At 43.8% G+C, this 27,805-nt stretch overlaps 1 protein-coding gene and 1 long non-coding RNA gene across 2 annotated transcripts; both read left to right on the plus strand.

The window, feature by feature from the left end:
* The first annotated feature begins 660 nt into the window (after nucleotides 1-660).
* Nucleotides 661-27,805, plus strand: LOC122473495. The gene is made up of 2 exons (XR_006294675.1): nucleotides 661-757; nucleotides 27,000-27,805. It is a non-coding gene; the product is annotated as an uncharacterized LOC122473495 (long non-coding RNA).
* On the plus strand, nucleotides 21,997-24,555 carry LOC122473494 (cationic amino acid transporter 3-like). The gene has a single exon (XM_043564137.1). The coding sequence runs from the start codon at nucleotides 22,472-22,474 to the stop codon at nucleotides 24,251-24,253; it is 1,782 nt and encodes a 593-aa protein (XP_043420072.1). The 5' UTR covers nucleotides 21,997-22,471; the 3' UTR covers nucleotides 24,254-24,555.

Genomic DNA, 27,805 nt, shown 5'->3' on the forward strand with positions numbered 1-27,805 from the left:
CATGCCCAGGACCCTGGAAAGAGTGTTTACTTCTTCTTTTTTTTAGTGTTTATTTTTGAGAAGCAGAGAGAGAGGGCAAGTTGGGGAGGGGCAGAGAGAGAGGGAGACAGAGGATCCGGACACTGATAGCAGTGAGCCCAATGCAGGGCTCCAACTCACAAACCTGAGATCATGACCTGAGTGGATGTCGGATGCTTAACCGACTGAGCCACCCAGGCACCCCAAGAGTGTTTCCTTCTAAATTCACACCTAGGGGTGCCTGGGTGGCTCAGTCGTTTAAGCGTCTGACTCTTTTCAGCTCAGGTCATGATCTTACGGTTTCGTAAGTTCAAGACCCACATCAGGCTCTGTGCTGGTGGCTGGGACCCTGCTTGGGATTCTCTCTCTCCCTCTCTCTCTCTGCCCCTCCCCCACTCGTGCTGTCTCTGTCTCTCTCAAAATAAAGAAATAAACTTAAAAAAAATTTAAATTCACATCTTGCTGCCCAGACAGGGCCCCGCTAGTCTTCCCTTGCCCACCTCTAGCTTTCCTCCTAGAAGGGGGCTGAGCCACCTTCTTCACACTTTTCACTCTTCCCAAAGCACCCCACCCTGCCCCACCTGCCCGAGCCCCGCCCCCATACCCCCTCCAGGGCCCGCCCACCCCTAAACTCAGCTCCATATCCTGACTCTGCTTGGCCAAGCTTCTTACCTCTTCCTGGGTTTAGCTTGCACTTTCTTCTCAGGTGTCTCACCTCTGAGGTAGAAAAAACCCATGGGTAAGTGATTTCTCATGTTTATGGAGTTGGCAAGAACACTGGGACCGAGCCAGAGAGGAAGAAGTCTGGGCTTGGAGTGCCACTGGCTGTCCAGGCCCTGTGGGGTGTGAGCAGAGGTTATTTGCTGGTGCCCAAGCTAGACTTGGATTGGGGGGTGCAGACCAGTGGCCTTGCAAGTTTGGGAAGGGCAGGTGGCTTTGCTGGGGTCAGAGTGATGGGGAGGCCAAGACTCCGTTCTCTAGACCAGAAAGGTTCTTAGCTCTGCTGAAGAAAACGAGTTAGGGGAGGTTAGTCCCTGGCGCTTCTCCTTCAGCGTCCCTTCCCACCTCTTTGCCCTGCCCTCCTTCCTGGCCTTTCCTTCCTGACCTGGTCCAGAACTTGTTTTGTTCATCTTTGTCTTTCCCACAGGGCCCAGCACATAGTATGCTTAGATGTGTTCTTTGAGGGAATGAAGGTTCTTCCACCTGGCTCTGCTGCCTCTGTCATGTTTTGTCATGCTTTCTCACTGGCGATTCTGAAAGCCTCTGTGTCATATCTTCGTGGGGCGGGGGTGTTGCCGTGGGCTTCGCAGAAGAGCAGGTCCTGTTTGGTAAGGTGGCCCACCATAAGGAGAGAGGGTCCGTGGGTCTTCTTCCTCCATGCTCAAGCAGCTAGATATCTATTTTTACAGCTGTTGAAGGTATCTCCCTGCCTTTCTTATCTAATGTAAACAAGCTGTGGTGGGGATTGATTATAAGCCAAGTCAGGCTATAGGAGGAAAGATTGCTGAGTTCCACTGGGGTGTGGCTGCCTAGTGGTCTTTAAAACACTGTATGGAGTCTTGTCTGAGGTCCCAAATATATTGTAAATGAGCCAGTGCTAAATAAACCTTGCAACTTGATGGCTCTGTTCTCTCTCTTGGAATCTATCAATTTTATGTACATGATAGGCATATTTATTGATTGATAGAGGCTTGGAGGAGAAGCCTGAAATAGGACTGGCTTCCTGGGTCGCCAAGAGACATTTTGCTCTTATTGCAAAACATATTTGCACCTCTTTAATTTCTAAGGCTCTTGGAATCTTATACTGTTCTCCACCCAGGCTCCCCCTACCCCAGTCATGTACCCTGTGGGCAGTACCCCTTCGCCAGAAGCCCAGACAACACTTATCTATGCATGACGCCGGTTTTATTGATTATATGTGGCAAGTGTTTCTTTCTAGCTTGTCTTTATCTTCCCCTCTAGCAGTTTTTGGGCACCTTTTCTCCATTATCAATTGATATGTGTTATGTGCCTCCAGAAGGCAGGCCCATTTTAACCTTAGTTTAAGCAAAATCATGTGGAAAAGTGAATTTCCTTTCCAAGCATATTCCAAATTGATAAAAAATGATTTTTGGATTATATTCTCTTGGTTTATCTTTGTCCCTTTTTATTTTGTTATTGCAGAAATCACAAAGCAGACTGGGGATTAGAAACAACAAGGAAATAGGGATAAAGAGCGTCCCTTAAAAAAGTGGTGGCGGAGGCTCTTTGTTGTACATTACGATGCATGAGCTGGGGTGAGGCAGGTGGGTCTTTTTTGTTTAATCAAAAAAATTTTTTTACTCTTTATTTATTTTTGAGAGAGAAAGAGAGAGAGAGAGAGACAGAGCACAAGTGGGGGAGGAACAGAGAGAGACACACACACACAGAATCCAAAGCAGGCTCCAGGCTCTGAGCTGTCAGCACAGAGCCCAACACGGGGCTCGAACTTACCAGCTGCGAGATTATGACCTGAGCTGAAGTCGGATGCTTAACCGACTGAGCCACCCAGGCGTCCCTTTTTTGTTTAATTTTTAAAAAAGCGTCTTTAAGTAATCTCTATGCCCAATGTGGAGCTCAAACTCATGACTCCGAAATCAAGAGTCTCATGCTCTACTGACTGAGCCAGCCAGGCACCCCGAGGTGGGTCTTGATGGAGGAGTCATATTGATCTATATTTGGATAAGAACTCAGGACTTTGAGACATGGTACAACTTTCATCTGACTCAGACAATCTGGTATCTTTCCTACAGCAAAACAACACAAAACAAATTGACTGAACCAGGGAGACGGTGAGAGTGTGGGGCAGCTATGTGGGGCTATGACAGGAATCCAGCACAGTCTGGTGAGAGAGGACAAAGAGGAGACAGTCAAGTACTTAAATGGGAGGACAGAAGGATACATTTAAAGATATGAAGGGAGGGGCGCCTGGGTGGCTCAGTTGGTGAAGCATCTGACTTCGGCTCAGGTCATCATCTCATGGCTCGGGAGTTTCAGCCCCGCATCAGGCTCTGTGCTGATGGCTTGGAGCCTGGAGCCCGCTTCAGATGCTGCATTTCCCTCTCTCCTCTGCTCCTTCCCTGCTTGTGCTTTCTCTCTCTCTCAAAAATAAATAAACAATAAAAATTAAAAAAAAATAAAGATATGAGGGAAGATAACCAGAGAGATAGCCCGCCTTTCCTATGCCACCTTGTGTGAAGTGTATGTATTGCTGAGGGTGTATATTGGGAGGAGGTACATGGAAGAAGGAGCCGTGCGCTATGACCACTCACAACTGCTCGTCTCAAAGAGGAGACAGGGTATAGTGATAGATGGGACCACTGGATGGATTTCTAGATTCTGTACTTACCAGGAAAGGAAGGATTTGGGGGGGAACCAGCTGTTTAGCAAAGCATCTTGGAAAAAATGAGTGTGACTCAGTACTCATTGTAGATAAAGGCTATCCCACCCTTACAGTTGTAGTTTGGAAAATAGGTAGATAGGCAGATCGATTTCCTTCTACTGTTTTTTCCTGAGGACTTTTATTAGGTGTTCTGGATTGACAGGATTTGGGGTTGAGAGAGGTTGGGAGTAGAGAATCTTAGGAAGAAGTAGAGAAGAAATTAATTTTCACTGTTAACATCAATGTATCCCATCACTTTTGAATCCCTTAATTGTGCCTCTTTGGTGGCTTCCCTCAGCTTTCTTTCTGATTCTTGTTTGGAGAATCTAACTGTTTTTTATTTTATTTTATTTTATTTATTTATTTTTTTGAGAGAGAGACAGAGAGGCAGAGAGAGAATCCTGGTCAGGCTTCATGTCAGCATGGAGTCCACCATGGGGCTCAGTCTCACGACCATTAGTTCATGACCGTGAGATCATGACGTGAGCCAAAATCAAGAGTTGGTCACTTAACCGACTGAGGCACCCAGGTGCCCCTGGAAAATCTAATTGTGATTCTTCCTGTAGCCCATGGAGTTTCTGAAGACCTCTAGGAGCAGAAGCTCAGGCTTGTCTGATTTGTCGAAGTTGATCATTTTGTTTTGGTGTGACAGAAGTGTTAAGAATTTCCAAAACTGGATTCTGACAGAAACGAAACCTGTAACTGAGGTCAGATTATGAGTGAGGAACACCAATTTTACCTCTGTCTTCGCAGAAGACACCTTGTTCACAACCATCTCAGAATGGTACTAGATGATATGGAGTCTATACAGCCTCTAGAGAAAGCCTGGCTGTCTGCTTGTTTACCTGAATAATGGTACAATATTACTAGTATCATGTCTGCATGTAGCAGGGAGTCCATAGATATTGAGGGAAGGAAGCAAAAATGTCTTAGTCTACATCTACATAGATTTTGGTCCGCATTTGGGTGGGTGGATTTTATCTACATACATTTGGTCTGGAGTGTGTTAGTCTACGTCAGGATGGGTTTTGCTGACTCGGAATTCAGCTTCTGCCAGAGTAGGATGGGATGGGAGAGGTGCAGTACTGGGGGCGGTAGGGTAGGTAAATGAGTTGGAGGAGGTGGCTGTGTCTCCTCTTGGTCTAATGAGAAGACAGTTTGGGGTGCCATGCCTTCAAGTTCAAGTCTTAGTTGCCCCTAGTAATATTTATTTGCAGAATAAGGGTTTCTAGCCTCATTGAGAGAACATGAAGCAGGTTCTACCCTAAGGAGTTTTTATTTTACAAAGGATTCTTCTCTCTCTTTTAAAAAGAAATTTAACGTTTATTTTATTTTTGGAGAGGGGGAGGGCCAGAGAGAGAGAGGGAGACACAGAATCCGAAGCAGGCTCCAGGCTCTGAGCTGTCGGCACAGAGCCCAAAATGGGGCCCCAACTCATGGACCATGAGATCACTACCTGAGCTGGTCAGACTCTTAACTGACTGAGCCACCCAGGCACCCCTAGAAAGGATTCTTCTAAGTAATGTTCAAACAGAATATAGTACAAAGTAAGATCATAGGTGGGAAGATGACTGGTAAGTGATCCATTTGGTGAGGTTGTTCTCAGAAGACTCCTGGGAGATAAGTTTGGATATTTATTTTCTTTAGTATGAGCTGAATTTGGTTACTTCAGCTTTCTTTCCAACCTTTCAGGGAAGCTGCCTGACCTTAACTTCTCTTTTCCCAGGGGAGAAGTAACACATTTATTACTACTGAAATGGTTTCTTTCTCTTTTCCTTTTCTGCACAGACCAAGACTGAGAATTATTATTATTATTATTATTATTATTATTATATTTTAGTATCTAGATCTGTATTAATCTCTATAGCAAATATTTAACTGGATCTGTATAATTGAGCAAACTGGATTTACTGTTTCAAGGTGTGGTGGATTTGTGTGTGTGTGTATGTGTGTGTGTGTATGTGTGTGTGTATATGTGTGTGTGTGTGTGTGTGTGTGTGTGTGTGTGTGTGTGTTTGGGGGCATGGAAGGAAGTCCTAAAAGGTGCTCTATTAATTGGACCATGGCCCAAGGTGAAGATGTAGGTTGAACTGGGAAACAGTCATACAAAATGCCAAGAAGGGACAATTTTCCCAGGCTGACTGATGGTGTACAGAAGATACTCCCTAATCTTGCCAACACTGGAAAATGAGGTCTTTTCTACTCTAACTTTCTGTCAACTATGAAGCCATCTGGGATCTTGACATCCCCTTGCTATGACAGTTCATTTCTGATTTAGGAATAGCCTTACTGATTCATAGTTTATGTATTTTTTACTTATTTTGGCAGGTGGGGAAATATGCACAACATGCCCTTCATTGTGAATTTCCAGAGACGGGTGTTCTCTATTTGCCACCATTGTCTTGCACTGTGTGTAAATGAATGCGTGGTGATTTTGGGGTGTGGTGGTGGTGTTAATAATTTATGGGGGAAATGTTGCTTTTGCTTAAATTCTTTTGCACAAAGAGTTTCTGTGGCGCCTAAATTTTCCAATTTGGAATTTGCCTTTGTGTTCATTTACACTTAGTTGAAATCTGATCTTCAATAGACTGAATCCAGTCTTTCTCACTTAGAAACTTTGTGTGGTTTCCATTTGCGGGACCATCCAGTTTCTCGCTTTAGACCCAACCCAAGCTATAGAGAATCCATCTGTGTAGTGATTTCGACAGTACAGGGAAAATGATAGCAAATACAGCACACTCTTTTCTCTGGGAGCTTATAGTACAAGGGCATTTCATGGATCCTTCCCCATCCTCCCGAGACAAGTCCTGGTGTACACACCATTCTGTCCTTTGACTATTGTCCCACTCCTCCATTCTGCAGGCCAGCCTTAAATGTAGTTATTGCAGTTTGAGTATCGTGTCATGGTGCCTACTGCCAAAGCATTAGATGACTTATTTTCCAAATTCAGTAAAGCAGTGGAAGTAATAAAACTCTGTGTTGTCTCTCTGTTCAGATGTCACACATCAAGGGGATGACGCTGGAGCAAATTGTAAATGTCACAGATCATGCACTTGGTCTCAGCCGATGTGGGTTACTTCCTTTATACTTTCACTTTGTTGTGGTGAAAGAGATTTGGACCACAGTTGTTATTTCATATCTCTGACATTGCCAAGCTGGGCTGTAGACCCTGGGGTACTTCCTTGGTTGTGGCCAGTTAGCTCTTTGCACCTCAGGCTTCAGCTGGGGAAAGAGAGGCAAGCCAAAAGCATCACCAGGCAGAAGCTGTGCTTCTCTGCTCTACCTCACCACACAACTACTCTTACCCTCTTTCCTAAAGGGGTGTTCTCCCAGTGTGAAGTTCTAGGCCACTGAGTTATGCCACTGGATAGTAATGAGGAGATAGCAGGGGCAAGGAAGAGCATGCTGGAGAGATCAGATATCTATCTGTAAGTGTGGCCAGAGAAGCTTCTGGAAGGAGGGTCATGCTGAACAGGGTTTGGAAAGAGCGTGTTCTAGGCAGAGAGGGAGAGTCTGTGTGAGGGCTGATGTTAATGCCAGCAAGATGTGCATGTGTGGGGAAAGATTTGTCCTGGTCAAGCAGAGAGACACAGAAGGTTAGTAGTAACAGTAAATGGTAGAAGAACACTGAAAAGGAAGCCTTGGAAATACAATCTTAGAAGTTTGGATTTAACAGAGAGCAGGATACTGCAGGTCTAGTTGTGGTGGTGTGGGGAGGGGAGGGGGGGAGACAGAGAGAGAGAGAGAGAGAGACAGAGAGAGAGAGAGAGAGAGAGAGAGAGAGAGAGAGAATCTTTGTAAGACTTGAAGAAAGTGTCATTTTCCAGAAGGAGGGTAGAGGGCACTCACACTTCAGTTATCTGCTGCAATGCAGTAGTCAGGAAGAATGTGATTTAGGGCTTTATCCTGCTTCAAGGAAGGGCAGCACTCTCTGATGGCTGCTGGGTGAATCTGACTGAGAGCCCAGAGGATGTGATTGTTCAGAGTTACCAATTTTATGGACCAGGAGGGAGGACCAGAGACTATGGCAGGAGGCTGGCCCTGGATATACAGTATTCGTGAACTGTAGGAACCTAGTAGATGGAGGTCTAGTGTAGACAAGGTGTGCTAAGTGTCTAAGTGACTTCATGTCAGCTGAATTGAATTGAAGGCTGGTTGTTGACCCCCAAATATCTGAAACCAATGATTTCAGTTGGAATTCCTTAGATTTAATCCAAATTTTTAGGCAATTTCTCCCAATAAAGTCAGGATCCTTAGAGGCTGCTTTGTCAATGGTCTTGTTTTTGGACATATTCAGGGTTTTCCTCCTTTTGAAACTAAAATAGAAAGGCAATCCTTTACCTTCTTTTTTGATCTTCCTATACTAATAGCATGTTCAGAATACCCATTATTCTTTAACTTAAGTCCATATTCTTTAACAACTTGAAAAAATAATGAGGAGATACAAAAATAGACAAAGAGGTCCATATCGATGTCTGATGTCCATCAGTCTTCGTGCTTATTTCCAAGGATGATTTAATAAATACTAACAATGCTCTAGGTGCTGTGAGCTCAGAGCTGGTCACAGACATGGGTCACAATGGGGAAGGCTGGTGCTCATGTTTTATATTCTACTCGGTCAGGTGTCTGGTTATCAACAACCACCAAACCAGAATATCAACCTGACACAGCTGAAGTCCTTTTCCCCAGCATCACCGTGAAGTTTTAGCTCTGGAATGGGGGAATCGTATTTTGGAAGTGACTGGTGAGCTGACATTTTTCTGGTACTGGGTTCCTCTGGGTTAAGGATAAAGAGGAGATTGCCATTTTCTGGCAACCATTCCCAGTCTGCTCCTGACTGGGGGCCAAGTCTGGGGAGCAAATGGCCAAGTGAATTAGGGAGGTTGAAAAGATGTTTTGTTAAACCATCCTCATTAAATTGGCACCGTCTGCCTTACTACTCTCTTTTGTCCCAGTTGGGGCTGTCCTTTGTGACAGATGTTTCCTAACGGTGTGTGCCAGCAACATCTGGAAGGCTTGGGTGATGGCTGAGGTTTGGGAGGGCCAAAACTGGAGGTTTTTAGGCTGTCAGGGAAATTGCAACCATCTTCCTGCTATTGGGTTCCCATTTAAAAAAATACCTGCTCCCCACCCCCTTCTTCCTTTATGCGATGAGAATGAAAGTTTCATTACCTTCTCTAGCATTTCCTAACCTCACTGAATATGGTTTTTTTTATTCTCAAGAATGAGGTAGTGACTAGAAAATATTTGGAATAGGACAATGAAAGAGTAAAATGATGAAAGAAGTCTCAGGAGGGTGACTTATATTTGGCATCTAGAGATCTATTATCCTATATTTCTACTAAAAGCCAAGCTAAAGGAGGTGGGTTAAAGTTGTGGGTAGGAATTATAATTAGCTGTAAAATTATATCTGGGAACTGTTGGGATGGCTATGGGGATGTTTGGAATCTTTCCCGACATCTAAAAATATAGTCTGGAGACATTTTGGCGCTAGATTGGGTTAGGATTTTCCTTTTTTTTTTTTTTTAAAGTAATCTCTACACCCAATGTGGGGCTTGAACTCAAGACCCTGAGATTAAGAGTTGGATGCTGTACTGACTGAGCCAGCCAGGTACCTGCTCCCTTCCCCAGTCGATTGGATTAGGATTTTAGCAGGACATGGTTTAGATGGAGCTTTCAGATTTAATGATTCCTCCACTTCTAGCTCTGGCCCATCAGTATCTATTTGAGATGAAAGGGAAGACATTGGCAGAGGGTGACCTAGACACAAAGATAAGAACTGGCTCAAACACTCCTTTAAAAGCCATGCTGCAGTCTTGACCCTTTATGGAGGCAAGGTGCCACGGTAGAAAGAACATGGTCTTTGAAGTAACAAGGAACCAAGTTAAAATTCCAGCTCTTCTTTTTACTGGCTGTATGAGCTTAGGATAGTTGTCTCACCTTTCAGTCTTTAAAGTTGGAATAATAACACTTATTTCATTGGGTTGTTATGGGGGTTAAATGAAGGAACATATGTGCATTACAGCTTAACAAATTCTGATTCTCCTTCACCCCTTTCTCCATGTATCCCTAATTTTTTCATATATATCTGGTCCCCCTATTTGCCTGATATAATTTTTCTCTGCTTCCAGCCTCTGCACATGTTCCCCCCCATGCCTCTTACAGTTCAAGCCTAGGGCCCTGATTTATTAATTTGTGTTAGTCCCACAAAATGACAATAACAGTATGTAGTTTTTATAACCGTACTAACATGAGCCAAGGTTGTGGTTTCTTTCCAGGCATTTTTGCTTGCTGACAATTTTGGTTGTAAATCAAAGACAAAGGAGTTCTATCTTCCCACCCACTCCTCTGATCTAAAGTTCCTGATTTGGGCTAGATCGTTCTGGGTGGGATTTTGTTGCAACCAAAAGTGATGGCAAGCTTGTTTATAAAGGCCATTCAGGGAATAAGAATCCGTAACCTTTACTACTGGGACATTCTTGTTTTCTTCCTAACTTTTTGGTTTGAAAAATATCAAACCTATAGAGAGTTGCAGGAATAGTGTAATTAACACCCATTTATCTTTCACCAGGATTGATTGTTAATATTTTTCTACATTTGCACGCTCTCTCCAGTGCTCCTGTGTGTGTGTGTGTATGTGTGTGTGTGTGTATGAAATAAGGTCCATAGTTTACTAACTGTCCAATTTTTTTAATAGTAAAATGTTTCTCCCTGATCCAGGTCCAATCCAAGGTTTTGCATTGCATCTCATTGTTGTGTCTCTCTCTTTTTAAAAAATATTTTATTTATTTTTGAGATAGAGAGAGACAGAGTGTGAGCAGGAGAGGGGCAGAGAAAAAGGGAGACACATAATCCGAAGCGGGCTCCACGGTCTGAGCTGTCAGTACAGAGCCTGACATGGGGTTTGAACTGTGAACCACGAGATTGTGACCTGAGCTGAAGTCGGACACTCAACCCACTGAGCCACCCAGGCACCCCTGTGTCTCTTTATTCTCCATTAATCTGCAACAGTTCCTCAGGCTGTCATTCCTGACACTGACAGTTTTGAACAGTTTTATAGAAAGTTAACTTTCTGTAGAAGGTTGTTTTGTAGACTGATCAATAAAAATTTTTTTTTTAATTTTTATTTATTTTTGAGAGAGAGAGTGTGCATGAGCAGAGGAGAGGGAAGGGGCAGAAAGAGAGGGGGAGAGAGGATCTGAAGCAGGAACTGCACTGATAGCAGAGAGCCCGAGGCAGGGCTCCAACTCATGAACCATGAGATCATGACCTGAGCCAAAGTCAGCCACTTAAATGACTGAGCCACCCAGGTGCCCCTAGACTGATCATTTTTATCGTTAGATTCAGGTTACACATTTTGGGCAGTAATATTATATAAGAACATTCTTAAAGACAAGGGGTGCCATGTAAGCAGGGAGCATGTTTTCTTCCTTCCCATTGTGTTTGTAAGATCAAGCACAAGGACTTAGAAGGTGTCCTTCTAAGAAGGTGCTTACTGTTGAATGAATGAATGAATGAATGAATGACCAAAGACTTTTACTGCTACCTAGGTCTATTATTTTTCTACTTGAGGAGAGGAGGAAGAGCAGCCTTCTATATCCTGTTACCATTTTTATTAGACATGTTTGAAGGCTTAAAGGGAACCTAAGACCTCTGTAATGAGCCCATGGAGAAGGGAAATGAGGTGGGGACTATGATGTGAGGCAAGCTGTGGAGTCTTTTTACCCTGGGGGTGGGTGGTGATCATACTATGTTGAGACTGGACGGTGAATAAGGTGGTCCTCAGATGGAAAGAAACACAGCATGCAGAACCTAAGAGTACATGGTCTGTTTCCTTGCTGAGAGAAATTAGCTATTTAGGGTTCCAGATTTTATTATACTTCCCTCCCCTAACTCCCATTTGAATCCCAAGAATGGCCTGGTGAAAATTGATTTCTGTCCCTCCTCCTTTCGCAGTGGGGACAACCCCATATTTCTCTCCTTCTCTACCCTCCATCTCCCCCCTCCCCACCCACACAAGTGTGTATTTTCTAACATTTATAAACGGTGGTTGGGCGGCCATTCTCTCCGGATTATTTATTGTTGAGAAAATCTATAACTCCTTGGACTTCTCATTTTGATGTAGAAGCTTTCATCCCTGTCGCCTGGGGGAAGTGAGGTTATGAGAGGTACTCTTTGCCTCTCAGAAATGTGTTTTCAGGCTTCCCTTTGGGGCCCTTTCTCTCTCCAGCTCTGATCATCTCAGACATTTCTGACAGTCCTTCCTGAGGCATCTGGGGCTTGGGACTGGATTCATCTATTTAATTCTGCAAGGCTTCCGAGTGCCTGATGCACATGTTTCCTGCCCCCTTTCTGAGAGTCTACCTACCCCTGTCTTTGCAGCCCCTTATTTCACCAGGTTCCAGAAAAAGGGCCCTTTGTATCCATGTCAGCTCTTGATTATCCAGTCATGGTGGGAATAACCTAAAATAGTGAATGATACTAAAATGACTTTTGTTTGATTTTTAAGTGATCAAATCCTGCTTAGAGATAATCCATAAAGTGAACAGCTTCAATGAAAGCAATCCATCATGTTACGCTCCCATGGTTGACTCTATGGCATCTCTTCTTTGGCATCTCGAGAGGGAGGCAGATGCAAGAACGCAGCTTGTTCAGCCCTCACTGTGTTGTTAGACGCGCTGGACATCTAACGTCTATTGAGAGTTCTGCAGAAACCGTCTCCATGTCTTGTTTTCGAACTCTGGAGGAGGCCTTTCCTTAGTTTGAGAACCAAATGCTTAGTTCAAAGAACATGAAAATAAGTAGCCAACATATAAAACTATCACTTTTTCTAGGGTTTCCATCACACCCAGAGTAAAAGCCAAAGTCCTCACAGTGACTCTCAGACCCTAAGTGAAGAATCTGGCTTCCTACTTTCTCTCTGACCTCATCCCCTACCTCTTCCCACTCACTCACTCCATCTTGGCCCCACAGGCCTCCTTGTTATTCCCCCCAGATCGCCAAGTATCACTTCACACCCATGAGGATGGCTGCTATTAAAGAAACAGAAAATAGTGAGTGTTGGCGAGGATGTGGAGATATTGGGACGCTTGTGCACTGTTGGTGGGAATGTAAAATGGCGCAGCCGCTGTGGAACACAGCATGATGGTTTCTCAAAAAATTAGATATACAATTACAGTATGATCCAGCAATCCCACTTCTGGGTATATATCCCAAAGAATTGAAAGCAGAGACTCAAAAAGATATCTGTACTCCCATATTCATAACAGCATTATTCACAATAGCCAAAAGGCGAAACCCACATACTCATCAATGGATGAACAGATAAACAAGATGTAGTATATACATACAACGGAATATTATTCAGCCTTAAAAAGGAAGGACAATCAGATACATGCTACAACATGGATGAACCTTGAAGGCCTTATGCTAAGTGAACTAAGCTGGTCACAAAAGGACACTATTGTATGATTCCACTTATATGAGGTACCTAGAGTAGTTGAATTCATAGAGACAGAAAGTAGCATGGTGGTTGCCAGGGTCTGGGGGGAGGGAAGGATGGGGAGTTACTGTTTAATGGGTATAGAGTTTCAGCTTAGGAAGATGAACAAGTTCTGGAGATGGATGGTGGTGATAGTTGCACAACAGTGTGAATGTGAGGCTGTCTTGGACCACCCTTTTCATTTTATTTATTTATTTATAAAAGTTTATTTATTTATTAGTAATCTCTACACCCAGAGTGGGGCTCAATTCACAACCCTGAGACCAAGAGTCACGTGCTCCTCTGGTACTCCCCTGACTGAGCCAGCCAGGAGCCCCTGGACCACCCATTAATTTTTTTTATGTTTATTTTTGAGAGAGAGACAGAGTGTGGGTGGGGGAGGGGAAAAGAGAGAGGGAGACACAGAATCCAAAGCAGGCTCCAGGCTCCAAGCTGTCAGCAGAGACCCTGATGCAGGGCTCGAACCCATGAACCATGAGATCCTGACCTGAGCCAAAGTTGGATGCTTAATGGACTGAGCCACCAGGCGCCCTAAGGATCACCCATTTTATTATTTTTTTAAATTCTTTTTAACGTTTATTTATTTTTGAGACAGGGAGAGACAGCATGAATGGGGGAGGGTCAGAGAGTGGGGGAGGGTCAGAGAATCTGAAACAGGCTCCAGGCTCTGAGCTGTCAGCACAGAGCCTGACGCAGGGCTCGAACTCACGGACCGTGAGATCATGACCTGAGCCAAAGTCAGAGGCCTAATCGACTGAGCCACCCAGGCGCCCCAAGGATCACCCATTTTAAAATCCCAACACACGTCCTGAGCACATCTGAACTTTTTCTTGCTTTACTTTTTTCTGCAGCACTGATCGCAAATCCAACACAATATATATTATTTTTTTTCCAACGTTTATTTATTTTTGGGACAGAGAGAGACAGAGCATGAACGGGGGAGGGGCAGAGAGAGAGGGAGACACAGAATCGGAAACAGGCTCCAGGCTCCGAGCCATCAGCCCAGAGCCCGACGCGGGGCTCGAACTCCCGGACCACGAGATCGTGACCTGGCTGAAGTCGGACGCCCAACCGACTGCGCCACCCAGGCGCCCCACACAATATATATTCTTATTACTTATTTGTTTATTGTCTGCTTCCTCCTACAGAAATGTAAGCATCTTGAGTGGAGGGATTTTTGTGCTTTTCTTTGATTTATAGCAGTGTTGAATAACTGGGGACCAGTATATTTGTTGATAAATAAATGAATGACCATGGTTAGACATACACTTCTAGAGAAGGCACAGACAGAAAGAGAAAATGGGAAAATCCCATTTTTCATTTCATTTTGTTAACTAAGTTCTACGTTTGGCTATGAGACTTGCCCATGTTCATGGTGGCTTTTGCTCTGTTTACTTTTTCGTATGTATTCTGAACTGTTTCCACTTTGGAAGTGTTTGTGTTCCACATACACCACACTTACTATTCTTTAAGGTTGTTGCCCTGAACTCAGAGCCTCTACTCTTGTATTCCTGACTGCTCCCCAGAGTTGCAGGGCTGCTTGAATTAGGACTTGGGAAACTCTGGGAAACTTAGCTATCCAGGAGACTTTACACTTGTTTGTTTCAGAGCCACTGGTTTGAATGGCTCGGGACTTTTCATTCTCCTGAAATTTTAAGGTGGAGGAGAGAATTTATAAAATTTGGGTTCAGGAAGAAGCTATGCTTGGATGGAGAGATTAATATCATCTCTGGAGATGTTGCGTTTCAAGTCCACTTCTCTGAAATTTGGAGAACCTTTGAGAAAATAATTATTTAATAGCCTCATTAGCCTTCCTCCCAAGTCTTTATCAAACTTCTATCCAAACTGTGTTTGAAGCTCTACAGGAGGAGCCACAGGGCCAGCTTCCTGATTGGTAGGGGTAGTAACACCCAACAATAGGCAGTGGAACTTAACTGCCTTGGAAAAATGTTTTGAAAAGGAAAGGTCCAGAGTGAGGGCAGTACCCTTCTTAGAGACAGAGGAGTGAACACAGTGACCTCCAGGATGGAGGAGAGTGGGTGGGGCTGGCTGGGAAAGCAAGACAGCCTGCAATTTAGTGGGTGGATTGTTGGATTTGACAGGAGTTCTTCTTGGCGACTTGGGATGGAACTTTTGTTTTGGAGTTTGGAATGAGCTCAGAGACTGAGAGAAACACAGGGAGGAGGAGGGAGAGAAGCGGGGAGCCGGGGGGCATTATGGAATTCATACAAGCTGGCTTCATGTTCCCTGGCCTCTCTCTGCATTTCTTTAAGTACCTCCCCTGCGCCAAGCACCTCCTTTGGGAGAGACTGTTTCCTAATTAAACTGAGATTCACAGGCCCAGGGCCCTCATTAGGAAATGTCCTCAGGAAATGCTCTTGAAATAGATGAGTGTGCATGTTCTAGTTGTTCTAGTCTCCTGTTTCCACCTCTGTTTGGCCCTTTCTCTCTTTCCAAAAAAGAAAAAAAAAAGAAAAAAACCTTACTTCTAGGAATCTCAAGATATAGCAATCAATCAATACACTATATGTACATTTCCTCTGTCTTAAATGCCTCTTTTGGTTTCTTGGTACAATTATGAGCAGATCCTTGTCCTGGGTAGTGATGGCTGGGGATAGGAGTGTGGAATTCAGAAGGAGGAGGTATATGAATCCTGGCCCTGCCCTCTGGAAGCTTTTGGACTGTAAAAGAATTTAAGTGACACACCCAGGACTCCACCAGAAAGGGGAAATTAGTTTCAGCTGAACATCAGGATCGGCTGTAAGTGCTGGTGACAAGGGGAGGAAGGTTGGAAATGGGGGATTAGTCAGAATGGCTTAGGAATGGCTTCCTAGATGTGGGGGGAAAAGTTGTAGAATAGAGTTAAAAAGAGCTGGAGGGTCAAGACTGGAAGAAAGGAGTGAGGAGGGCATCCCTGGCAGGGCAGGTAACTTACCCAGGCCAAAGGCTCATCCCAGGAAGTGTAAATCAGGATGTGAGGAGCTGAGTGAGAAAGGAGGTGATGGGCCTGAGGGTAGGGGGAGAATTAGGGCAGAGCTCTGGCAGCTGGGTAAGAGAGTCTGGACTGAATATAAACTTTTGGAATGATTGAAGATTATTACAAGAGAAAGGGTATTTCTGAACATGACGTTTGAGGACGATGTTCCTCTGTATTGGTATAAGCTGGATTGCAAGGAGACTTGCTTAGGATTCCCAATCATGGGTTTGCTTCTTCTTCTACAAGTTTGTTGTTCATTTGTTTGTTCTGCTTGCTTCTGTTTGAGTCATAAGATATGATTATTTAACTTCCATGTGTTTTGTTCTTTGGGTTGCTTCTCTGGTATCTTTGTACTTCGTCTGTAGCCCACTTTCACTCATCTTCAGTAAAAGTGGGAAGAGCCCAAGGACCATCCTGCATAACAAAGTGGAGGGAAACAGAAATGATCAAAAGCATGTATGACCCTGCCATTCAGGTGGTCCTCCTTTGGGATTCTTGCTCGGGGCCCATGGCTGAACTTCAGGAGAGTGTAGGACATTTTTTTGAGAAGGGCAACGTCAAGGGAGTCTGTGATTCAACAAACGTTAAGAACCACTGTTGTGTCTTTGTTGGGAGGTAGGTGGCTGAGGATGGTTCCCCAGAGAGAGAAACATGGTACAAGCATCCCTAGGGCCAACCACAGGAACGTCCAGAGACAGTTGAAGGAGCTGAGGGAGAAAGAGAAATTGGGAAAAGAGACATGGGTTCAGGGGAACTGGTAAGAAGAGTGCCCCATCCTCCCCTGTTCTCCATCCTCTTTCTAGCAGGTATTCCTTCCCTATTTTCTCCATGTTCTGACGATGGCAGGACTCTGGTTCCCCTTCAGTTTAAATATGTTGAGTGTCTGCTGTTTATCAATCTATGTACCAAGTCCTCTCACAACAGTACGTCATGCATTTCCTTTGTTGAACCTGAAGTGCACAGAGTGGAATCAATCCCTTCCTCCATCATGGCATGTTGGCTCTATCCCTTTCTGTAAGACCCCTTTTTGATTCATTTTCTTCTTTCCTTTCTCTGTTCCCATCTCCCCTCCTCACTGGGGGCACTTGTGTAGTGTCTTTAACAAATGCTCCTCCAATCCATGCTCTATATGTGTATTTAGATACATTCATCCACTCAACAACCACACAGTGCCAACGGTGTCAGGCACAGTCATAGGTGCAGGGAATGCAATCAGGAGCAAAATAATAAAAAAAAGTCCTGTTTTCATGGAGCTTACATTCTTTTGGAGTGAGACAAATCGTGAACAAATAAATAAGTAAAACATGTAGCACCTCAAATAGTGATAAGCCCTATGGAAAAAAAAAAGCAGGGCAAGGGGATAAGATATGTTGAGGGGGATCAGGAGCAGACTGCAGTTTTATATGGGGTGATTAAGGAAGGCGTTGCAACAAAGGTGCTATTTCAACAAACACAGTTAAGGAAGAAACTGTGTGGATATCTGGGGTAGAAGTGGTCCAGTTAGAGGGGACAGCAAGTACAAAGGCCCTGAGGTAGGGTCTTGTCTGGTATGTTAGGAGACCAGAATGGTTAGGTTAGACCAGAAAGGTCAGTGGCTAGAGAAAAATGAGTGGGAAGAGAGAGAGACAGAAGGCTGAGAGGTAGCTGGGTGAGTGACAAATAGTGTAGGACTTTGTGATGAACATGCTCACATGGGTCTCCTCATGGACTCAGCAGAGTTTCCTTGGGGTATGTACCTAGGAGAGGGATTGTGGGGTTGGAGGGGGTGTGCACTCTTAATTCCACTAAGATTATGCCTCAAGATGGTGGCACCAGTTATACTCCCACCAGCAGTGTGTGGTAGTCTGTATCTTCTCATAGAATTCTCATGATGATCCAGTAAGGGAAGTCAAGTAAAGTTCCTTATGGAGGAGGAAACTGAGGCTTAGAGAGATTAAGCAAATTACTCTAAAATTTTTTTTTTCAACGTTTATTTTATTTTTTGGGACAGAGAGAGACAGAGCATGAACGGGGGAGGGGCAGAGAGAGAGGGAGACACAGAATTGGAAACAGGCTCCAGGCTCCGAGCCATCAGCCCAGAGCCTGACGCGGGGCTCGAACTCACAGACCGCGAGATCGTGACCTGGCTGAAGTCGGATGCTTAACCGACTGCGCCACCCAGGCGCCCCATAAATTACTCTAGTTACATAGCCAAGCGGAAGAGCCAGGGCTCAAATTCAAAAGTTTTGACATAATGTTCTTTGCTCTTACCACTACTGTACCCAGCACTGACTCTTTCAGAAATAAGATGAGGCATCTGTAGACAAAGATATTATTATTATTATTATTATTATTAATTAAAAAATGTTTATTTATTTTGAGAGAATGCAAGAGAGCATGTGAGTGGAGGAGGGGCAGAGAGAGAGAGAGGGAGAGATAATCTTAAGCAGGCTGTGAGTTGCCAGTGCTCTATTCAGGGCTCGAACTCGTGAACTGAGAGATCATGGACCTGAGCCAAAATGAAGAGTCAGCTTAACCAACTGAGCCACTCAAGGGCCTTCCAGAGATATTATTGTTATTATTATTATTATTTTAATTTTTAATTTTTATTATTATTTTGCATTTTTCTTTTCTTTCTTTTTTTTTAAACTCTACTCTATTTTTCTAATTAAAATAAAAAAAAATTTAAGTAGGCTCCACACTCAACATGGAGCTTGAACTCATGACCCCAAGTTCAAGAATCATACACTCTACCCATTGAGCCAGCCAGGTGCCCCAAGACTCGCATTTTTCAATGCCTGGTCTAACTCAGTCAGCCTAGGACCCCAAAGTGTTTAGCACTAGCATGTATGTGGGTGTCTAATTAGAGTCCTTAGAATTTCAAGGTGAAATATATGGATTAAGACTGTTTTCATTTTATCATGAAGGCTAGCTAACAGCTTGAATTTTAGTGCATGATTTTGAGGCTAGACATTTATAAAGATTAATTGATTTTCAAAGTTTGGGGACTTTGGATCAGATTTTAATATTAAATATTAAGTAGGTTATATTACATGCATATTGTTGGCTAGGCACCGAGATAAGTACTTTCCAAGCATCATGTCACTTACTCCTGACAACAACTCTGTGAGGTGATTACTTTTACTCCCACTGAGGGGTGAACTCATTTGTCCAGAGTCACCCAGCTATGAGGTTGAGTTGAGTTTTGAACCTGAACAATTTACCTGCAGAGCCTTTATTCTTAACTACTAAACTGTGCTGCCTTCCTGTGAAGGAAGCTTTTAGAATGTCTTCCCTTTGAACTCTTAAAAACTGAGAATGAACTGAAGGTTGATGGGGGGTGGGAGGGAGGGGAAAGTGGGTGATGGGCATTGAGGAGGACACCTGTTGGGATGAGTACTGGGTGTTGTATGGAAACCAACTTGACAATAAATTTCATATTAAAAAAATAAAAAAATAAAAAGGAAATGCTATGTATACTAACAGTGAAAAATTTTTAAAAATCTGTGAGACTAATAAAAGGCGGGATGACTATTTAAATAAATTACTATTACACACTTGGAAAAAAAAAGGAATCTCTTCCCTTTGAAACTGAGGACAACTTCCTGTCAAGTGGGGTGGTTTAGAGCAGTCATGGGAAGTGAGGGGTTAGGTGGACAGGAATATCCAGAGGGAGAGGATCTGAAGTTTGAAAATGTTCCCCAGTTGTCTTCATTATGTCTCCCTCTGTCCCTGAAGTGAGAACCTCTGCCCTAGGCATCCTACCTGGATTAGAGATTCTGAACGTGGTGCCTTCAAAAAAAAGGAGGACTTCTCTAACTGGGTGTGGGTGGTTCATTGCCTGTAACCCAAGGCAGCCTGATATTTTTATTTTTTATTTTTTTAATTTTTTTTATTTAAAAAAATTTTTTTTTCAACATTTATTTATTTTTGGGACAGAGAGAGACAGAGCATGAACGGGGGAGGGGCAGAGAGAGAGGGAGACACAGAATCGGAAACAGGCTCCAGGCTCTGAGCCATCAGCCCAGAGCCTGACGCGGGGCTCGAACTCACAGACCGCGAGATCGTGACCTGGCTGAAGTCGGACGCTTAACCGACTGCGCCACCCAGGCGCCCCGAGCCTGATATTTTTAAAACAAGTGTCCTCAAAGGCAGACAATGTTTTATCACCTATGTATGGCTTATACCTGCCATGAATGATCTGTGGTCAAGGTTTTATCATAGTTGGTTTTCCCTTCACACTTTTCATTTTGATTGCCTTCTACAAGGAGGGTAATGCCATTTATATATTTACCTGAGCCAGGTTTATAAGGTTGCTTGGTTGCAAGGTATGTATCTCAAAGTCAAGTAGATGGGGTATTCTGGATTATGTGCTCTTGCAGGTTTCTCTTCTCTGTGTGTACATTTGTTCAACAAATATTTATTAAGCACCTAACTCACAGTTAGGAAGAGGAGGAGAAGGAGGAGGAGGAGGAGGAGGAGGAGGAGGAGAAGGAGACAGGTAGTTGAACTGGAATTTTGATATATTAGGATAAATGACAAATGAGGTAAGCCCATGTGCTATGACAGTACACAGAAAGGGCAGCATAAGGGTCAGGGAAGCCTTCCTGGGGAAGCAACTTCTGAGCTGGGAATTGAAAGATAAGGAGGGCTTAGCTAATGAAGGGGGCAAAGAGGGCATTAGAAGCAAGGGAACATAATGAGTGTAGAATTTCGCAGCTGGAACATGAACTGCGCAGGGGATGAGGCTAGAGGAATAAACACAGGTCAGGTTATGAAGGAAGGGCAGTAGGGAATCACTGAAGGGTTTGAAGCCTGGGGGTGGGGTGGGGACACCTCAATCACATTTATAGTGTATAAAGGTTCCGTGAGTTAAGAATGGACCTCCTTGTCTATCTCGTGTGCTTGTTAGTAAATCAGAACATCGGAACTGGTGGGTGGCAAATAAGGAATCTTGATGGATTTGTAGATGGAAGGGCTGACCCAATAATCTAAGGGTTCCTTTTGATAATCTTTAGAGAAGAATTTTCAAATTTGACTTGATCCTTCTGTCTTTGAAACCCCCTGACAATACTCCCTAAAATTCTTTCAAAACCAAAGCCTGAGTAGGGAGGAGAATGGGGGCTGTGTGACTTTGTTTTCTCTGTTCTCCACTACTCATTTCCGGGGCATTGCTGTGAATTGTTCATCCAAAGCCTTGCTCCCCATGAGGAGGGGACCATTTGAATAGCAGCAGGGGAGTAGAGGAAGGAGGAACCACACGCAGGGTTCGTTCATTAAGAAAATATATTTGGCATATTCAGACAATGGTTTGAGCGAGTTAAAAATAACTCCTCGTGAAAAATTAATAGGGAGTTATAAGTGAGTGTTTTAATACAAGCTCACAGAGCAGGGCAGATTCTCCAGGTGGCTGGCGGCTGACATCACGGATGTGTTTATAGAGCACGGGGTGGCCAGAGAGGAGAGTCGTCTGCAGAAGTGAGCTCACCTTCTCTCCCGGAACCCAGAGAGGGAGGAGACAGAAAGAATTGTTTTGGTTGTGAGCTACTGAGCTAGGTGACTTATTTCTTTCTCCTTACCCATCACACTCTCATAACTGTGGACATAAAAATTGTAGTGAATTTTGCCTGGTTGCTTTGGGCGAAGTATATTGAATGTCAGAATTCATAAAATGGCCTTTCTGGTTCTTCTCCTTTCTTAGTAATGGACCCTTGTTGGCTGCTACACTCATTTCTCCAGTGTTTCTTCGCCCGACAGACTGCTCCTCTCATTCTTACAGGTAGTTATAAAGGCCCTGCTCCTTTCTCCCACTTCCTCTCTTCTCACAGCGCCTCTGTGGGCCTAGGTAGGTAAAGCCAAGGGTTGGACTGTACTTTCTTTTCCATCAGTACAGCTAAATGGATGATGCAGAATGAGGAGAAAGGAAACCAAAGTGATGTCTGACCTTGGGTAGCTGATTTTGGGGCTAAGGGTGTTAAGACTGGGGGACCAATATTTGTATTTTAAACTCAGATGATATTTAAAAAATGGTTCTGTAATTGCAATGAGGCCCTCTAGGCCGTGAATTAATGTGTCATAACTCACGCCCAAGCACTGCGCAAACATCCCGCGTGTGAATTATTGCACAATAAATTCATGCCCTGTTGTGTCTTACAGCTTAATTAGTACATGAAGCTACATGAGTTAGACGAACCCAAATGGGATTATGTCATGTGGTGCGTAAAAAAGCAGAATGTTGGGAGGTATTTGGCACTTTTTCTGGGGGGAAAGCAGGGCTGATTTTTCTGGAGTGTCCTCTGGTGTCAATTTCTGTGATTTGGGGCTGCAACAGGTGACATGTGACTTCTGAGCTTTGGTTGGTTGGTTGAATATGGGTTCAGTAAATATCTATTGTTTACTATGTCTCAGGCATTATGGAGGGATAGCACATATAAGATGAAATACGAAGCAGCAGCTTTGAAACCTGAGCACCTGAACTCGGCAGCCTCAACTCAACTCGGCTTAACTCAGCCTCACTGAACCCAATCTGAGACTCTCTGCTCACTGGGCTTGCTACAGCACTCTGATCCTAGAACCCTCTTCAATTCCAGCTAGAATGTTGTATCAGGCACTTCGCAGATTTGGTCAAAAGCTGGTACGGAGACATACACTGGAGCAATACGTGGCTAAGATTTCCACTGCCGGAAGGCTGAGCACTCTGGATATAGTGGCCTTGGGTGTGGTCAACACAGTGGGTGCAGGTGTGTATGTCCTGGCTGGTGAGGTAGCCAGTGATAAAGCAGGACCATCCATTGTTATCTGCTTTTTGGTGGCCGCCCTGTCTTCTGTGTTGGCTGCTCTGTGCTATGCAGAGTTTAGCGCCCGGGTTCCCCATTCTGCTTCTGCATATCTGTACAACTATGTCACTGTAGGTGAACTCTGGGCTTTCATCACTGGCTGGAACCTCATCCTCTCCTATGTTACTGGTGCAGCCAGTGTGGCCCGGGCCTGGAGCTTAGCTTTTGACAACCTGATTGGGAACCAGATCTCTCAGACCTTGCATGAGAGCATCCCACTGAATATTCCCCATGTCTTTGCAGAATATCCAGACTTCTTTGCCATGGGCCTGATGTTGTTGTTCACCGGACTGCTGGCTGTCAGGGCTAGTGAGTTTGTCTTGGTTACTACAGTGTTCACAGTGGTGAATGTTTTGGTTCTTGGTTTTGTCATCATCTCTGGCTTCCTTAAGGGGAAACTGCACAACTGGCAGCTTACGGAAGAGGACTACATAATGACCATGTTTAGACTCAATGACACTTCTCCCTTGGGCCCTCTGGGCTATGGAGGATTTGTGCCTTTCGGTTTCCAGGGGATTCTCCGTGGAGCAGCGACCTGTTTCTATGCATTTACTGGTTTCGACAGTGTTGTTACCATTGCCGAAGAAGCCCAAAATCTCCAGCGTTCTGTCCCCATGGGCATTGTGATTTCAGTGTTCATCTGCTTTTTGGTGTATTTTGGGGTCTCTTCAGCACTTACGCTTATGGTGCCTTACTACCAGCTTCAACCTGGGAGCCCCTTGCCTGAGGCATTTCTCCATATTGGCTGGGCCCCTGCCCGCTATGTCGTGGCTATTGGAGCCCTCTGTGCTCTTTCTGCCAGCATCTTGGACTCTATGTTTCTCCTTCGTTGGATGACCTTCGTGATGGCAGATGATGGCCTCCTGTTCGGTGTCCTTGCCAGGATAGACTCCAAAACAAGCATCCCCATTGTGGCCACTGTGGTCTCGGGCATTATCACGGCGTTGATGACATCCTTCTTTAGACTCACTGATCTTGTGGACCTCATGTCATTTGGGACCCTGCTTACTTACTCCCTGGTGGCTATTTGTATTCTCATTGTCAGGTATCAGCCTGAATTGAATGATGAAGAAAATGAAGCAGAGGCACAGGAGGAGAATGGGCCTGCAGCAGAGAAGCTGACTCTGTGGAGACTATTCTGTCCAGGCAGCTCCACCCCCACTCCACTCTCTGGCCGGGTTGTCTATGTATGCTTCTCACTGCTTGCTCTGCTCCTCCTTCTTCTTTGCTTGGTGCTGGTCCAGTGGCCAGTTCTACTGCTTTTTGAAAACCCACTGTTGATTATAGTGGTTGTGCTACTCCTGATTCTCATCACTGGGATCACTGGGGTCATCTGGAGACAGCCACAGAGCCCCACTCTCCTTTACTTTAAGGTCCCTGCTCTGCCTTTCCTCCCAATAATGAGCGTCTTTATGAATGTTTACCTTATGATGCAGCTGACACTTTGCACCTGGGCCCTCTTTGGTGTCTGGATGCTGATTGGGTTTGCTATCTACTTTGGCTATGGGATCCACCATGCATGCAGGATTAACCCCACTTGAGTTAGGACCAGAATTGTGGACCTTGAACTCTGCAGTGCCTGTACATATTCGATTTTACATCATCACACCTGGATGCTGTCTGGTTTCCTTGCACAATAATGGAGGGTACTTTGGAGCACAACATCAATGGGATATTGATGGGGAAACACTAATAGAGCTCTGTATGTATTGTGAAGGATGTGTCTTTGCGCTTTCTCATCTTTAAAAAAAGTTTTTTTTTTTTTTAACTTATCTGCTTTTCAATTGTGTCTGTAACTGTTTACTGGTTTTAAAAAGTTATTATTAAAAGAAACTAGAAAAAGTGTTTTTGTTTTCTTTGGGTAAATACCCAGTAGTGGAATTACTGGATCATATGGTAATTCTATTTTTAATTTTTTAAGGAACCTCCATACTGGCTCAATAGTGGCTGCACCAACAGCCACCAACAGCACATGATGATTCCTTTTTCTCCACATCCTCACCAACACTTGTTATTTTTTTGTCTTTTTGGTTTTAGCCATTCTGACAGGTGTAAAGTGATAACTCATTGTAGTTTTAAATTGAATTTCCCTGATAATTAGTGATGCTGAACATCTTTTCATGTGTCTGTTGGCCATCTGTATGTCTTCTTTGGAGAAATGTCAATTCAGGTCCTCTGCCCATTTTTAAATTGGATTATTTGTTTTTTGTGTGTGTTGAATTGTGTAAGTTCTTTATGTATTTTAGATATTAACCCCTTATTGGATATATCATTTGTGAATATCTTCTCCCATTCAATAGGTTGCCTTTTTGTTTTGTTGATGGTTTCCTTTGCTATGCAAAAGCTTTTCACTTTCACTAATTTGAAAAGATACATGCATCCTTATTTTTATTGCAGTGCTATTGACAATAGCCTGGATATGGAAGCAACCCATCCATTGATAGATGAAAAAATAAAGTTGTGACACACACACACACACACACACACACAATGGGATACTACTCATCCATAAAAGAGAATGAAATCTTGCCATTTGCAATGACGTGGATGGAGCTAGAGCTTATTATTATTATTATTATTATTATTAGAGTGCATGAGGGGGGGAGAGAGGCAGAGGGAAAGAGAGGGAGAGAATCTTAAGCAGTCTCCATGCTCAGTGTGGAGCCTGACAGGGGCTCAATCCCATGACCCTGGGATCGTAAACTGAGCCAAAATCAAATCGGATGCTCAACCGACTGAACCACCCAGGAGCCCCTCGAGTATGCAAAATAAGTCAGGCAGAGAAAAACAAATGCCATATGACTTAACTCAGATGTGGAATTTAAGAAATAGAAGAAATGAATAAACAAAAAGACAAACAAAAAATCCCCCCCTAGATTCTTAAATACAAGGAACAAACTTGGTGGTTACAAAAGGGGAGGTGTGTGGGAGAAAGGGTGAAAGAGATAAAGGGAATTAAGAGTGTACTTATCTTGATGAGCACTGAGAAATGTATAGAATTGTTGAATCATTATATTGTACTCCTGAAACTGTGTGTTAATTATACTTCACTAAAAAAGTAAACTAGAAAGAGACAAAAAATATATATAACTGAAATATGGTCCCTTCCCTTAAGGAGCTTATATTCTGTGTTTTTTTTCTGTGTTTTTTAAAATGTTTATTTATTTTGAGAGAGAGAGAGAGAGAGCATAGGGGAGGGGCAGAGAGAGAGGGAGAGAGAGAATCCCAAGTAGGTTCTGCACTATCAGCACAGAGCCCGATGTGGGGCTTGATTTCATGAACTGTGAGATTGTGACCTGCCAAAATCAAGAGTCAGATGCTTAACTGACTGAGCCACCCAGGTGCCCCAGGAGCTTATATTCTAATACAAGGAGTAAAGCATAGCTGCAAGTGTTGTCATTAGTAATATACAAATAAAGGGTCTTGGAAATTTGGAGTGGAGGTTGATCATTTGTGGCTGGCACAGTGGTGAGGGTTGATTGGTGAAATCAGGGAAGACTTTGTTGAGGAATGGCATTTGAGTTGGCTCTCTTTAGGGACAGATAGGATTTTGCCATAAGTGGGCAGCAGGGAGAGATTGTAGCAGAGAGAGTAACACCAGGAAATTACAGGAAAATGAAGCAGAGGCTTGGCTGTCTGAGAGGGCAACAGGCCATGCACAGGTGGATTGGAGCCAGAGCCTTCCTCTGAGCACAAAGCACTTTGGCTTTGAATCCACCACCTATGCTGAAAATCCGTGGGGTTGGTTTTTTCTACTTGCTAATATCTGTATCCCTGGATTTTAAAGTTTCTCTACTATTGTCTGCTTTGGTCCACTTGTTCAGAAAGTGCGTAGTTGGGAGCCAGGTGTCCTGGGTTTTGTCTTGTTTCCACCACTAACTAGCAATGTGGCCTCGAGCAAGCCACTCAGTTCCTTCAACACTCTGCTTATTTATCTGTAACACAAGAGGTCACAACTGATCATTTCTTTAAAAAATTTTTTTTTAATGTTTTTATTTTATTTTTGAGAGAGAGAGAGAGAGAAAGAGAGACAGAGATCGAGCAGGGGAGGGGCAGAGAGAGAAGGAGACACAGAATCCGAAATAGGCTGCAGGCTCTGAGCTGTCAGCACAGAGCCTGATATGGGGTTGCAACTCACGGACCATGAGATCATGACCTGAGCCCAAGTCAGATGCTTAACCGACTGAGCCACCCAGGTCCCCAGAACAGGACATTTCTAAAGTTCCACTTAGTTAAAAAATTCAAGGATTTCCTCTGTTTTTTCTGTCCTGTTATTCTCTCAACTAGGTCTGTCTACTGCACGAAATCTAAACCTGTATCCTGCCCACTTTTCATGATGACTCACTGTTGGAGCAATAGAGGTACAGTAAATAACACCCCATGTCCCCCCTCCTATGTTTGGAACCAATCGATAATCAAGATACAGAGACAGGTGGTTAAACCATCAACTTTAGACAGACTTACTCATCACGAGTAGTACTGAGCACCCCCGGCCATCCATCACAGTAGAGAGCCTGCTTTTATTAGATTTTTTCTCATGTATGAGCAGGTTGAATGCATGTGTCCTGTGGGCAGGTCAGCCCTGGATAAAAAAAGAAAACCAACAAATAACTGGAAGAGGCTGAGCTGGGCATGCTCAGTGCTGTCTCTTCAGCTCACTAATCAGGTACAGTGAGAGAGGGGGTGTGGAGAGAGGCCAGGAATAGTACTCTGCTCAGTGGTTCTCAAACTTCAGTGAGTGTCTGTCACCTCACCTGAAGGGCTTGTGAAAACAAGCTTGTAACAGGTTCCAGGTGATGCTGACACTGCTGGTCCAGGGACCACACTTTAAAAACCAAAGCTCCTGCTGAAGCCCTTCCACATGTAAAGATGAAGTGAGGGGAACAATGGTGCCCTTTTAACATTTACCTTCATTTAATGAAACATTTAGATTAAAATACCATTGTTAAGTCTTTCACAGTGGGGAAATCATAGTGAATCATTTCATAATGTATGTATATATCAAATCACCACAATGTCCACTTTACATAGCTTTACAATTTTATATGTCAGTTATACTTCCTCACTAAAGCTGAAATAAAAAAATAAAATAC

The sequence above is a fragment of the Prionailurus bengalensis genome, chromosome B4 (assembly GCF_016509475.1).
Source record: "Prionailurus bengalensis isolate Pbe53 chromosome B4, Fcat_Pben_1.1_paternal_pri, whole genome shotgun sequence".
In the NCBI taxonomy this organism is placed as follows: Eukaryota; Metazoa; Chordata; class Mammalia; order Carnivora; family Felidae; genus Prionailurus; species Prionailurus bengalensis.